Genomic DNA, 15,889 nt, shown 5'->3' with positions numbered 1-15,889 from the left:
GTGCCTTGTGCACAGGTATTTAATTCTAACGAAAAAATTTAGTTTCGTTTAGAATAACGCACTGTCATCCGCGATTTGGCTCTTATTGCCTATCTTATATATGTTAAATTTATATTTATATATTACAGAGCCTAGTTAAACTCTTAATTTATACACGCTGGCTTAAAGGCGTTTATTTACCAACATTAATATATATAACAGAGAAAAGTATAGAATCGAAAGGATCTGAATAGCTCAGTTGGAAGAGCAGTCGCCCGGCAAGCGAAAGGTCTCGGGTTCGATTCCCGATTCTGCGACTTTCGGATCTATATTTTTCTCTCGCACTTTATTTCTTTAGGGGGAATAGGGGATACATGGAATTAAAAATCTCTTGTAGAGATTATTCCAATTTTATATCTTGGCCGTGTCCAAGTAAAAATTTGGTGCCTTGTGCACAGGTATTTAATTCTAACGAAAAAATTTAGTTTCGTTTAGAATAACGCACTGTCATCCGCGATTTGGCTCTTATTGCCTATCTTATATATGTTAAATTTATGTTAATATTAAAATATATATAAAGTTAATATAATATATATATTTTTTTAAATTAATATTTTTACGCGCGATGTATCAGTGCGTTATATGTTGTAATTATATGCTTCATATGACAACGATGTTAAGAACGAGACAACAGGTACTGTTATTGTGTAATAGGGAGTTAGATAGTGGGGGGAAGAGATTTGTACGAAAATTTATTGGTAATATATACATGTACATATGTACTGGCACAGCGTGGCGGACCATGTTGCGGTGGCGCCTGGTGCAGGATATATAGAACATTCAGTCAAGCACACAAGCTCGTGTCTTGGTACTTATGGTCATGTAGGCCTATAAAGGTATAAACGTAAGGACATACCTCTTCAGTCTTGATTCTACGTTATGCGAATATTACCGAAGCTCTGGTTATGTAATGTTAACACTTTGCACACAGGATCAAGTTACATGCTATTACATGCATAAGGTTCATGAACAAGAGTCAAACACACAAGTAATATATTGTGACACGGTTAGGAAAATTTAATAGCAAAAACATTGATTATTAATCACATGTGAAAATGTGTAATAGACGTTATATATAAACAGAGATTGAAAATGATATAAATTTAATGAGTTTTTTTTTTTTAATACGACGGGATATAATCTGAAACAATCGATTCTATTTTCTAATTGTAAGTAAAATGAGACAGCAATACAGTTCTTATTGTGGAACAATGTATACATTATAGTTTTCCAAAAATACGATTCTGAATATTAATGTATACAAATGTATCTCAATAACAAACACTTGGTGATGTTTAATGCAAACTTAGTTTGTACACGAACGCGCGTCAGCGACTCTTCTCTCGTACAACCGCCGGCAGCAAGTTCATCGACAAGATTTATTAGAATTTATCGGGATATTCCCGTTACGTTACGCAATTGGCGCGACAAGAATTCGATTCGCTGCATTTTAATGAACCATTTGTCGGCAATAGAGTGATTTAAATGGATTGACTGTCTGTAACGCAATTATTCAAGCGATCGCACGAAGAGAGAACCGCCTTCCATCCCACCTTCCCCGCTCGTAATTTGACGTTCAAAGCGATTCCCAGACATGTGAATTTCGATCATGCGATCCGACATCTTTAAATTATTCATTCCTTCTGATAGTTACCAACTCTGACGCTCGCAAGTGTGTTAGTTTCTGACATGATGGAATAAGTGGAAACGGTAGACCGTTGCTTTCTTTCTTGGCGAAACTTTCGCATTATCTTCTAATGAGTGTTGTTTTAACCTATTTTCCAGGCCCACTATACGAAAACTCCAGATATCTAATCTTGTACGTTAGCGTCTCAGAGTTTCCAACACACACGCATTTGCGCGTGTATATATATATATACAGTTACACTCGAGTAAGAATTCCATTATATAATCTTTGTTCGTAGCTAAAGCTCCTAATAACATTTGTGCAAAGATAGCAATAACTTGGAGAAAATTAACAATACCAAGTCAATCTTGTTTTAATTTGTTTCTCCATTTGAAATAAGGAAATACACGCTTCAAGGATTTAAATGCTCAAAACTTATTAATTTATTTTGTCTAATATATCGATTTACTACACTAAAAAATAATAATGTTGTTAAATTATTATTTTGAGACGTACGTGTTGAAAAAATTATGAGTTTATCGAGACTCCGTTATACTCGAAAACTATAGTGATTTCGTTATATCTTCGTGAATTCCGAACTAATCTCTCTATCCGATATCTCGCGTATACCATACGATTACTTCGCGAAGCTGGAACTTCCATCTGACCATTAAAAATTTACCCATGGCTTAACCTCGTCTTCTGAAATCCTTGAGAATACATCGGAGCTAAGAGTCCGTGGTATGTAGTAACTTGAAAATGCTCGGAGGCCAGATGGAGAGCTCAAGCGTGGTTAGAAGATCTCGAGTCTTAGCTGGGAAAGCAGTCGGCTTTTAGTTCTCGCTACCGCTTCCATTAATACTAAGAACACGCTTTGCTACGATATCTTCTAGTTTATTTTATTCATTTTGGTCGTGACACTTTTTGTAACCGATCGTTATCCGGAATAATCTACCGGGACGTGCGATTTGTAAATATTTAACATAAATATAACTAGATGATGCGTTCCGCGTGATTGTAATAATCTCAAGATTTACGCTGCATCGGTTGCATAACTAACAATAACGCGCACGCGCCGCTTTCGATCGATTACGCGATAGTATATCGATTCTAAAATTTATCGGGATGGAAAAGTGACTCGAAATATAGAACAATATATATATATATATATATATATATATATATATATGAATCAAATGTATCAATATCTCTCTTCATGTACTAAATAACGTATAAACAATATTTGATTAACGCGAATGAAACGGTTCGATAAACAGATAGGCGTGCACTCGCGCAATAATCCCGGAGACTGCTATTGTGTGTATATATCTCGCTATACCAAATTACCAATTTATATTTATCATCTGGAAGTGTAACGTGGCATCACGTATACGGTGTCATTGTATGTGAGATTTCTGCGCACATTGTCATTTCGATGGACAACATTTTCCGGAAGGTAGTAAAGCGTGATGTGAACCGTTGCTGGTAATGAGCTGGCAATATAATGTCTAAGCCGGCTTGGTCCAGCCTGGCTACCCTGGAGATAGGACCCTACGCCTGAACATCAATATATTGATGACTGTGCGGACGGAGATTAAGAGCTGCCATCTATATCGACGCTTGAGCCCTCTTGTAACGTGACACATCGGATGCCATTAATAAAGAGACGGTACTTTCGTTCGCGGCTGGCGGAAAGCTATAATAGGTATTTTGATCCTGGCTAAGAAGGCATGGAAAAGACGAGAGATCTTTTTCCATTATATCATCGAGATGATAATGAGGGATATTATATGTCCCTTAAAGAGTAAAGGAAAATATATATTAAAACTGTTTTACTTTTTTTTTGCCAATAATATACTATCGATCATGCGAAGTGATTTTAATTATCGAACTATTTCTAGGCAATGTATTATCGATAATGAAGATCATGGATTAACGATTAAAATTAAACATTTTATCTGTTATGCCTTGAGCCATATATTTGATATATTACAAATAAAACTCTTAATCGTTCATTAATTATAAAAAAACATAATGAAGCGAAAGATGAATTAATAATTGATGAGATTTTAAAGTAACGTCGACGCGGTTAGCTTTCCTAAAGCGGAAAACGTCGGAAAGCTGCATAATATCGATTCACGGTGAAGTGCGTATCAAATGGGTGGGCAAGAGGACAGCACGCGGAAACAGAATTGAACAAGCAGGAGAAGCTGTGGGCGAGTAAAGGCGAGTCGTTACGTTGTCGGTACATCGCCTCTTTCGATACATTTCGAGTGCGGTTACGTGACACTGCGCCGTGCCCACGAGTCGAGTGGTAGATGGATTCGAAGGAAGGGGTCGGTGAAGATACAGGGCAGAGGAAATGGGAGAATAGGGATGAAAATGGGGTAGGACGAGAGACGACATGGGATTGGAGGGCGAGATGTGTGGACTCGGCGCGGAGAGGCAGCGCGGTAATCGGCAGCAAGTGAATTGGAACAAATGCAGACAGACGTGAGGTGGACTGCTAGATATTCTCCCTCTCTTTCTCTCCTTCTCTTTTTCTCTTTTTCTTTCTTTTTCGTTTGATACCGCAACCAAGAAATATAGTATAAATCGAAGTATCGTATTAATTGAGTTCATCCCTATCGTCGAACGTAACAGGCAACGTTTCTTATTTTGTTCGGCCTCAAGACGAATCGATGAAACGTGGGAATCGACGAGCAGCGAGGGAAATGATGACGAAAGAGAGATATAGGGGAGCATTTAAGAGAGAACCACATGACAACTTATCTTGGCTTATTGCATTATTCTTTGGGACCCAAGTCGTTGTATCATCGTTAGAGCCGAAATGTGTTTATATTGCACGAAATACGTTCGGAATATTTGTATAATCGAAATACTTAGTACGAAAGAGCCAATTCGTTACTTTGGCTATTATATAATATGCGCATACATAGCAGTTATTGTTCGCGACGCTTCATTTACTTTTCAAAGTGCTCGCTTATTATATTTGATATTATATTAGAAGAAGGTTACTGCGCGTGTGCGCGCGGCAATCTTGATTTTGGTCTTCGAACGTAATATCCGGCAGTGCTTGTAGACGACGCGAGGAAGTAAAACTAATTTCGTAAATCCTTTAATCTACGCGTTTGGTGGAAAGCCGAGGCGAGATTAAGGGAAGCGGTCTGAATGGGCAAGCTCCTGGGTGTTTGATGGAATATGATGAACGAGGTACGTAAAACTTGGTTATTGGTATACCGGATCAAATAGAGGCAAAAAAAGCAACTTTAATCTGACGCGCCGCAATTAAAACATTGACCAAAGTCACGCCATGCAATCGCACATAATAACGAGATAGTTGATCATGTTTTTTCATTGATTTATACGTTGCATTTATTCGTGTACAAAATGCCTTGTTGAAATATACAATTCCTTCATTAAGTTTAGAGATTTTCCTCGTTAATGCTCCTTTAGGTCGAGCTTTGTCGGAATAATCTGATGGAATACCATTCAATTGAAGATACTTCAAGAAATATAGATCGTTACGTCAATTGTTCTACTTACAAGTGTTTGACAAAATATCGAAATTGTTTTCGCATAATAAAATCAATTATGTTACTAAAAGTTTCGTGTATTGTTCAACGAATAATATTGACTTTTATATTAATATTAACATAGTATATTTTTTTTAGTTATTAGGACTGAAATCTATTGAAATCAATATTTTGTGTTATATCTGTTACTAAACTAATTATATCTTAATTATTTTTCATGAGTTTATACATGATGTTGAACATTAAATAAAAATATTCTCTAATATAGTAGAACAAGTGACTGGTTGTATCAACATGTTAAAATTACGTCTCCCGATCGAAAAATCATTATATTGAACAATAATATCATAATATTACACCGTCACGGGATTCGTTCATAAAAATAGGATCAACTGTCAATCAAAAATAGATATCGATAAAAAAAATCAACAACGATATAGTAATGGCAGAATCACGTTTTCGGTATAGATTCGAACGATTGCAAATATAGACATATCGTTTCGTTTGACAAACAAACATGATACTATGACAGATTTATAATATATAGCAAATATAAATGCAACTTGTATCAATATAACATGTCTATTTTTCTTGTCAGCATATTCGTCAGCACATGTTATTTTACATCGAATATAACATAAATTTAAAATTAACGCGCGCTAAGGAAAGTAAAGTAAAGATATTTCAACACATATAAATAATGAAATTATACACATTTTATTTATTAATATTCGAGTGAAATGTAAAACTCACTGTGCAAAATTGATTTACTTAAAAAAAATTAAGTTTGTGAAAAATGAACTTTGTTACTTACTGCCGTACGATTGCGCCAAAATGGAGGCAAAGACTTGACCGGGGCTGCGTGCGCCTCTTGCAACAGACGAACTCGACACGGACCCCACTGCGTGACGTGCGTTATCTTCATCATCGCTACTGGATTGAGCACTGGCTCCATAACCGCGCCGTTCTCTCCATTCCAGGGACCGTTGACGGCGCAGTCCACGGCCCCCATTTGCATGACCGCGGCCTAACGTACCCTCGCTGTCCATCACTACAGCATCTGCAACAAGTGAGTGACAACTTTGATGAGACAACGATCAAAGTACCAAGTGTTACGAAAAAAAGCATTAATGTTAAATAAACGCGCGTATCCCTGTAGATTTTATTATATAGAGACTACTGCAATTTGACAGCTGTTTTTTTTTACAACTTGACACTTTTTTTAAAAAAGAGATAATAAAGTATACATTGATTTCCAACTGTAGTCGCGAAAATGCAAGAAAGACATATGAAATTTTTAATACAACTTTTCCTGGACGTCAGAGAATCTTAAGATTTTATATGAGAACGACAGATGACGAAACAAACACAACATGAAAATTGTTGCGTAGAATAACAATGATGCTATTCCGTGGAGCACCAATAGCACGTCAATGTCGAACAACAATGGCTCATTAGGCATTCACGGCCGTTGCTCGGAATCATTCAGGGACGAATGAAATCGAATTGTATATTCGACATTTGCTGATATTCAATGCAAATAATTCCAGCTTGGATGCTGACAGGTTTGTTTACGTCTGAACCATAGAGCTGGTTGATATGCACTGTCAGTTCTAATATGTAAAGGAGATAATGATGTTTTTCTGATTCTGGTAGTGTTTTCAATGTAGAAAATTATCTGATAAAACGAAAGAGCAGAAGTAATAATATATATTTTATATCAAAATATTAAATTAATTGCCAATTATTTACAATAATTTTATATCTTTCAATTCGTCGTTTTTGATATGGTACAATTGGCAATAATTCATCGTTCATATTAATACATTTTTTATATCTGTTAAACGGAAGTTAAAGCGATCTTAGATTTTCGTAGAATTTTGCCGTTGACCCTCTCATTCGAGTGGAGACCTCCATAGATCGATAAGATCTCGAATGTGTATGGTGGCAGATAATTGAGTGGTGGATGCCTCTCGAAATTCCCATGGAGACGTCCTCTTGCTTGCCGTTGCTCTCCCTTGATTGCAGGGACCGTTGCGTTGATTGATGCTCCGAGGGAGAATCGAACAGCGATGTCTTAAGATCACTCACTGTTCCTTGGACTATGAAATTTAAGTTTAGGATGATTGGTATATATATTACAAATAGAATGGCTCTGTGTTACGTTTTTGATCACGTCTTCGATGAAGAATAAGAATTAATGTTAATTTATTGTCGTTGTTATTTTCGAGAACATTGATCGTATTTTTATACGGTTAATAATACATAATAATTGTAGACTTTCGAACGTGATATAAATGTGAGTGTCTGGCAAAAACAATCTCATGAAGTGATCCCGTTTCAATAAAAGAAAATAAATACCGCCGTTTACCAATGGCTGTATCCGATAGAATTGGTCAGGGAATTTGTTCGGCAAATATTATATGAAAATTGAATGAGATTGAAGTAAATTAAATTCTGTATATATGGCAAACACACACAAAGTGCGCCAAATCGATTTGTAATACGAAGTATAATAACGATTGTAATACACACACATACAGGGTTTGTCCGGAAAGTAATGCGTCGCATTTTTTTGTGACGCGACTATACATCGCAGAGCGATGGGACCGGTTGGGGAGGAAGGGGGGTACCCTTAGCTTTCCAACGGTAGGTCGCTCAATTGTTTCCATGCGCTTGGAGGGTTAGGACGGCTTATTCTGTGAACCTCTGCTTAGTGGTCGCGTCGAACTTGTGATGGAGAGAACGATAGAGCAACGCTATGCGATAAAGTTTTGCGTGAAGCTGGACAAGACGCCGCTGGAAACTTTTGAAATGCTCAAGAAAGTTTTCGGGGACGATTGCCTTTCCAAATCGCAGTCAAACAGATGGCACAAGATGTTTAGAGAAGGTCGGAAGGAGGTCGCCGACGAGGCCCGCGCAGGACGCCCGTCAACATCGCGAACGGACGACAATGTGACTCGTGTGCGCCAATTATTGAATTCAGACCGTCGAATGAATGTTCGCTTAATGTCGGAATTATTGAACTTGCCGAAAACGATTGTTCACGAGATTGTATCGGAAGACTTGGCCATGCGGAAGATTTGCGCAAAACTTGTGCCCAGAGTGTTGACCGATGCGCAAAAGCAACACCGAGTGGAAGTTTGTGAAGAACTCAAGCAACTCTGTGCAGATAATCCCAATTTCCTGAACAACGTTATCACTGGGGATGAGTCATGGGTCTTTCAGTACGATCCGGAGTCAAAGAGGCAGAGTGCGGAATGGCACACGACGTACAAGCTACTTCGACGGCCTCCCTGAACAGCATCCCAGTCAAGGAGTTCCAGAAATCTTATGACGCATGGAAATCGCGTTGGCAAAAATGTATTGACGCAGAAGGGTCATACTTCGAACAATTTTAAGTTGTTTTACCTATGCGATCAATAAATTCTTTTTTAAAAAAATGCGACGCATTACTTTCCGGACAAACCCTGTACACACGCATCAGAAATTTATCATTCATATTTGATAAACAACATTTTCGCGCACACGTTCTAAAAAATAAATCGACGAGCATCGTAATACTTAAATGCCGTGAATGGAGGAAGCCATACTGTGGAATGACAAGCTTTATTCCGCCGTAATCCCGAATCAGGGAGCTAAACGCGACGGTTCATAACCACGAGCAGCATATCGGCGTGAATTCCCAGAAATTTGCAACCGTGAAATTTATGGAGAGATATCCAACGTTGTCGGGCGTCGCGTTAATAAATCTCAATGCTTCGCAAAACCGGGCGAGGGATAAGCCATCCTCTGAAAACGCGCCCTTATGCATCGTCAGGCACCTCTCTCTCTCACAGCCACTTTTCTCACTTGCCTCAATAGCGACTAACAGGTCCCATCCTCTACACACAAGGGCACTTTACAATGTATGTTTTGTTTTGTCGGCCTTTCGCATCCTCCTTCGTTCGCGTAAGTGCGTCGAGAATGTGGGCGACTTGTCAAACCGTAAGTGATTCGGAAAACAGCCGCGGCACGAGATGAGTTAACGAAGAACCCGCAAGCGTAGTCGAGTGCCTCTTTACGAGCAAAGCGAGAGGGACCTTCTCCTGTCAGTCTTCATGATTTCACGTCATCGATCGATATTTTTCATAACGCTGATTCTTAACTAAGCGGCAATGAAACAATTTCGATGACGTGCGAAAAGTGGGTACTCCATATCATTCGTAAATTTGACATTCGTATCCTGTGATCATTCATATCTCTTTATTATTTGATTTGAATAGAGGCTCGTTTCTCCATGACAAATTTTATTTTATCAATCAATGAGAACAATGGAAGAGAATAAACGCGAGAACCATTATAATTCTGGTAATTCAATCAGTTTCAAATTCATTAGTGTCAAGTGATGTATCTCGAAAGTATATTGTACACATAAAGTACATTGTTCAAGTCTGATTTGTAGCGACATTTTCTACTTATCTACGTTGAATTGCTCATTAAATAAATATTTAATTGCCGTCGAGCGTTTCTGGAATACAAACTGCCGTTGGCGTAAAAGTTTTCATCCCTCATTCTCGATGATCAACTTTAGTTATATCGTTTCAGCTAGATAGTCTTGAATAAACCGATGCTTCAAAATTAGTTTTGCGAATTAACGATCGAAGAATAATCTCCAATTTACGCGCGTGATTAGCGAAGTTCGAGACGTAGCTTTTCATGCCATCGTAATAGCGGGAAATTTTCACGGTGAAAGAAAATAGATAATCTAACATTACGCTTCCATATTACATAATGTATTACGTTATTACGTTATTTCGTAGTGAACGGTGTTCGTCGTTTTAATAGAAAGTTTTTATAAGGGGTCGTAAACATAAAGTAGATCATCCAGCCGTGGGGAGCTCTTATTTCTATAACACATATGGCTGATAACATAATGGGCTTGCGCAATATAAAGCGCTTTGCGAAGAGGGCTGTCACGGATTTGCTGACTGCGAGTTTAATATGATCCTGTTATTATCGTCTACTTATGCTTCTAACATGAAATTTGAACTTTAGAACGAAAAAAGAAGTGTGAACTTATATTTTCAGAAAATAATACACATTAATTCAATAAACAATTACAATTTTTTTAATTACTCGGCGATGAAATAATGTATGGTGATGAGATAATGGCTAAATCTCGAAAGAGAGAAAGGATTAAATGTTACACGTTTTACAAAGTTTTCCTTTCTTTTTTATTACTGTTAGTTATCGTAGCTAATAAGATTGCTGTGCCGAAATTTCTCGGTGAATCTCAAACGAGACAAAATTGGTACCAAAAATCATAATCTTACGAAGAAACGTGGGAAAATACGTTGACTGCGTCCTATGTCAGATATAGAACGAAACATTCGGGTAGAAGTTCTCAATATTGAGGCGCGTCTCTTTCTCACATGTGTTTATTATTGCCAAAAAATCGTTGCAGTTCTGTAATAATGGACCAACAAAAAATGCGAAAGTTTTCCACTACTTTTCAACAATAATGCCAGCTGTTCTCTGGACACCATTCCAAGTTCCACGTATTGTTTATTAGATTAAATAAAAGAAAAGTTTCTTTTTTTCCGCGAGAAAACGCGAAGAGAGTTTTGTCAGGTTTCGCAACGTTTTCGCGTGTGCATATACTCTCCACTCAGCGAGTATAAATCTGCACGTGTCGTACGTAACCTCTTAGAAAGGAGTTAAAAATCCTCAGCCACGCAGTGTATGTATAACCTGCGCGAAAAGTCGTTTCGTAATATCTTCCCATACTGGAGAATATAGTAGCACTCCGACTTTCAGACCACGAATTCAGTCTTAGAGAGGGCATACCATAAAAGGCTTTAAGAGTTTCCCCGTGTTCGTGCGAATTGAGTGGGATTTGCATGCCACGCCGCCGCGAGAATTTCACGAGAAATGTGGACCGGGTTTTTAAACGGCATCTAATGAAGGTAACAGTAGACGACATTGTTCAAATCCGCCACGCTTTGGGATGGAATGTAAGAAGGACATCTGAATGCATGAAATATAAACTGACGGTAGTAGGGTCGTCAGATATACATAGTTCGAGAAGGACTTTTGCATATTCATCGGGCTCGCGCGATACTCTTGTTCATCAAGAGGGGCCACAGTCTTAAACATTAGTTATACTCATCCACCTTTTCATCATTGGATCACCTCTACTGCCTCGATATTACCATGTCGGATAATTACACGGTTTTAATCTTAATAACGTTTCTGAAACGCGCATTCGTCGTCCAACTTTGACGATTTGAATATGCGTTAATGATGGCACATGCAGCCATTTATAATTTAATTAACGCATAGATAATTTAATTAACGCATAAATAATTTAGTTAACGTATAAATAATTTAGTTCATACATATCGCATGCATAAGAACGAATTTATTTAATACTCGACGCGTGAATTTCTCAATGCTCTTTGCCATATTAATTCAAGAATTATATAAATAGTGCGCTTAATAGAAGAGAGAAATTACTAGTGCACTAGTTTAATAGTTTCGCTCTTTTATAAATAGAGATAAATGTTTTATCACTGATTTTTAGATATTCTCGTCTCGTAACCTACCATTATAGGCAATTATTAGCTTGTAATTTCGCAATAACAAATACATTTAAAGTCGAAAAAAGAAGCACGAAACGTTTGCTGTAGTCATTAAAATCTCAGAGTAAGCCTAAGAGTATGTGAAAATCCCGACACTCGACTGAAAGTGGTCTAAATGCAGCTGTTAATCATCCCCTGGCATCGGATAGATAGATCCACGCGATGAAGAAAATTGCACGGCAGCGGCGGCCTCCGTGGCATTTTGCGGTGCAGAATGTCAATTAAACGGCGTGGCCGATTAACCATAACCGAAACCTCGACAAAGGCCGGAGCGTGCACGGTTTCGCACTCCGGCGGGTTCATCACGCGATAATTTATATGGTAATTCCAGGGACGTAATAAGTCCCCCTCGGCAAACTCTGGCTGCCACTACACACGATCCTCCGGTACGGCCGCGGCGTTCTGCGTTGACCCCGGCGTGGCGTGGCGTTCCATCGGGAGAGGATGGCCTGCCATGTACACATCATTACTAAAAGCGGTCATCGATTCATCGGAGTTCGACCACCGGCCGTGCCCATCGACCGACAGCGGTGTTGTACGCGTCGGTGCATAGACAATATATATATATATATATATATATATATATATATATACACGTAGACTGACATATATATATATATATACGTTGTATATACATATATTTTATATATGCATATATATATGTGTGTGTGTGTGTGTGTGTGTGTGTGTGTGTGTGTGTTCTATGCGCCAACCAAGGCGTGTAGACGCGTCCATTGTCAAATTTTCTCACCCGCGATCGACCGTGCGAGATTTAATTAACACCATCTCGTTAACTTTTGTCGCGACCTATCGTGCTCGCTTGATGTTATCTCCCACGAAGATGAGTTTGCTTGCTCCATCAAGTGGATCGCTTGTATCGGTGAATTAACGACACGTTGTTATTTTTTTTTACGCTGCTCAGTTTGTTCACGTTATCTTGATGCATCTCAATAATGTATGAAATATCACACTACATATAGGTGCATACATTTTTTTTCAAACATGCAATTAGATTTTTTATGTTATTTATTTTTTTATTTTCTGTCTAGGATATTTTTTTACAATGATGTAACGTTAAAAAATTCATTCATTAAAAGTTTCAAAAAAAAAGATTAGATTTGAATCGGATAAATTTATTTGTACGATACAATTAATATATATACAGTTAATATACATATTGTAGCTTACATCTTGTTTTTAGCTTCCAATTTGTCAATTCAAATTATTTCTAGATAGCCTGTGTGATAGAAGAGTTCCATACATATTTCAAAATCTGTCGCGCGATTGATGTTGATTCATGGAGACGAGATAGAAGTTATTAAAAGCGGTGATAATCGATGAGGATGGATGGCATAATAACATTACAGTGAAGCGGTTTACTCATAAATTTTGTTTGCCTCGCCAAAATCGAAAAACCGCGAGGCATCGCTAGGGCGTGAATATATTGACACAAATGTGGCTCCAACATCATAGCAGTATTTATTTTTCCGGAAATTTTTATCACAGTGAACGGGCACAAGTATTGAATACCCATTGCATATATGTAGTACTCTTTTTACGGACAAATTATAGATGTATCACCTTGAAAATTCTAAAAATTTATTTCTGCTTGTTAACACTAGTTGGCATTGCAAAATATTTTTTATCGTAACATTTATTTTGTGCGAACACACGCAATCCTGAATACTTTATTTATGTTAAATAAAATAAATTTATTTTTGCCGAATAATGATCGCGAGTTTATTTCTGACGATAAACAAAGGACCAATTAACAATTTAATTTCTTGTGTCATATATAAAGATTTTTTTAATTCTAAAAGCTTAAAGATATATTCTTTCCTTGCAAACAATAGTGCAAAGTAGAGAAATGCTCGCGCAATTTTAGCGACGATAAAAAGCAAAGAAAGGGATGCGCTACGAATAAGAGGAAAGGTAACGATTTCCGTTTAATTTACCTCGAAAGAGAGCTCCACGTGTCATAGACCGAGTGCTATCGAAAGTTCAAAGTAGCAGTCGATAGAAAACAAACGGGTCCATCGCCGCGCCGTTTATAGACGTCGCGTTCGAGATCAGAGAAGGAAGGCATCGAGTCCTAACGACCATTCCGTTCGATTGCAGTGATTACAAAGTCGATTGTTAGTGACTCTTTGAAGCTCAATTATTCTTGGTAATGACTCCTCTATTTAATCGCAGATATACATACGTAGCAGCGCTTACATACATTATGATCTCGGAAACGTTTTAGAATCGGAATGTATTAAATACAAATAATTAGAGAGCATTGATGCAAATACAATTGCAAAATGTGAGAGCTTGCTTTCAAGGAAACGAGAAATATCCCTATATGTGTTCTACTTGCAATTATAAAATCATAAAAAAATTCGTCTATGAACGTGTCCTCCCATATCTTTCGCGGCAAATATAGTGAAGCATTGTCTATCTACAGATATATTAAGGTGCTCGAAACTCTATTGCGTCCTCGCTTCGCTCTCTCGCTCCATAATCTACGATGTAGTTTCGTCTTCATTTGCCAAATGGTCGGTAAATCTACGCGGCGCGACATCGTCACTGACTGTAGGAAAGATGGTTTAACATCACGGCATCCAACCATCGTAGGGGCGTTACGATGAAACTTAACTGCGATGTAAACCTACTTTCGCTCCACTGGATGCTGCTAGATGAACAGCGCGTTTCTCACGAAGTCGCACGAACCATTTAACGATTCCCCGAGTAGGATTACGTGCCGCGATCATGATGATCTGTTTTTGTAGGCTTGTAACGTTGAACAAAATTGCAATACATCAATTATAGGGTATATAGTGTCTAATACTCATACGAAAACAAATATAAGCTTGAGAGAGAAAGGAAGAGAGAAATTGATCTTTATTTTGTTCTTATATATAATACACATGAATCCATCATATTAAAAGTTATAAATTGTATGAGTTTTTTTAACTTTTATGAGTAAAGTCTAAATATAGATAAAACAATTTATTATACTTAATTAAAGTCGAACGAAATATTTGAACGTGAATGACGATCTCGTAATGAGTTGAATACTTTTAGTCTCGTGAGAAATAATTAATTTTTGCAATGCAATAAACGAAAATACAAATTTATTTTAAAGCTTTATAAGCGAAAATAAATGTTTCAAATGTATATACTTTGACGTAAAATAAAAATAGCATCACGCAATATATTTTTAATATATAAAGATACGATTTTAAGATGAAAAAAAAGCAAAATGTCTGTGATATTACCGAAAAAGAAGAAACGCGAGACTTTCAGACTGTCACTTTCCCGACCTGCAGAAAACAACATTCTTGAAACGAAAGACTGGTCGTGGAAATTGGATTGTCCTTCGAAAGCCCCTGGGGTGTCATGCGTAGGAACGCGGGATGATTCATTCAACACTACATCCGTGAAATGTTCTGAAACGCGCGTTCTAGAATCCTGTAGAAGAGAGTAAGCTATAAATAGAAACGAAATTTCGCGCGTGTTGGTGTATTCTCGCGAGAAGATTTTATGGACCGTTTAAAATGCACTCTTGCCGTATGAAACATTCAATTTTATCGGATTCATATCGGAATTGTGCATGTGCGCTCGATATAATAATAAGATTTAAGTAATATTATATTGAAGTAGATTATATTTCTGTTACACTTGCTATATTAGATTAAAGAGGTAATCGATGAAGATCTAATATTGAAGAAGCAGAAATTGCATATTTATTTTGTCATTCATTGAATATCTGGATATACATAAATGATGAACGCCTGCACGCAATTGCGTTACAACTATAATGTATAAGAAAATGTTATTACAAATATTGACACGTATAATAGAAAGAATGAATATCGTATATAGATATTTTAAATGTAATTTGTAGAAAAGTGGAAAAATTCTACGTACTTACGCGCACGTAATTACAAATTGCCCCGGCTACTCGAATTTAAAAGTGAAATAACGAAAGTAAATAAAAGTTAGCGTTTGATGGTTGTTTGTTTATATGAACTTTTCTCATTATTTTGTTTAGTAGAACACACATTCTCTCTCTCTCTCTC

General features: G+C 37.3%; 1 protein-coding gene and 1 pseudogene across 8 annotated transcripts in view; one reads left to right on the top strand and one right to left on the bottom strand.

Annotated features, from left to right (window-relative positions):
* The window catches only part of Ten-a (Teneurin-a transmembrane protein), a 472,969-nt gene that overhangs the window by 305,033 nt on the left and 152,047 nt on the right, over positions 1 to 15,889 (bottom strand). For all 7 annotated transcript variants that reach the window (XM_029314061.2, XM_029314062.2, XM_085488619.1 and 4 more), the window contains one exon: positions 6,017 to 6,262. In XM_029314061.2, coding sequence (XP_029169894.2) covers positions 6,017 to 6,251 — 235 coding nt within the window. In that variant the 5' untranslated portion in view covers positions 6,252 to 6,262. The remainder of the gene's footprint in view (positions 1 to 6,016; positions 6,263 to 15,889) is intronic.
* LOC146720412 (protein GVQW3 pseudogene) lies at positions 7,741 to 8,549 on the top strand (annotated as a pseudogene). The gene is made up of 2 exons (XR_014926081.1): positions 7,741 to 7,851; positions 7,920 to 8,549. The product of XR_014926081.1 is annotated as a protein GVQW3 pseudogene (transcript).

Source organism: Nylanderia fulva, unplaced genomic scaffold (genome assembly GCF_048542155.1).
Source record: "Nylanderia fulva isolate GAGA-0341 unplaced genomic scaffold, ASM4854215v1 Scaffold7, whole genome shotgun sequence".
NCBI lineage: Eukaryota > Metazoa > Arthropoda > Insecta > Hymenoptera > Formicidae > Nylanderia > Nylanderia fulva.
Note: the sequence above shows the minus strand (reverse complement) of the source record. Positions and strands in the feature narration are given on the sequence as shown.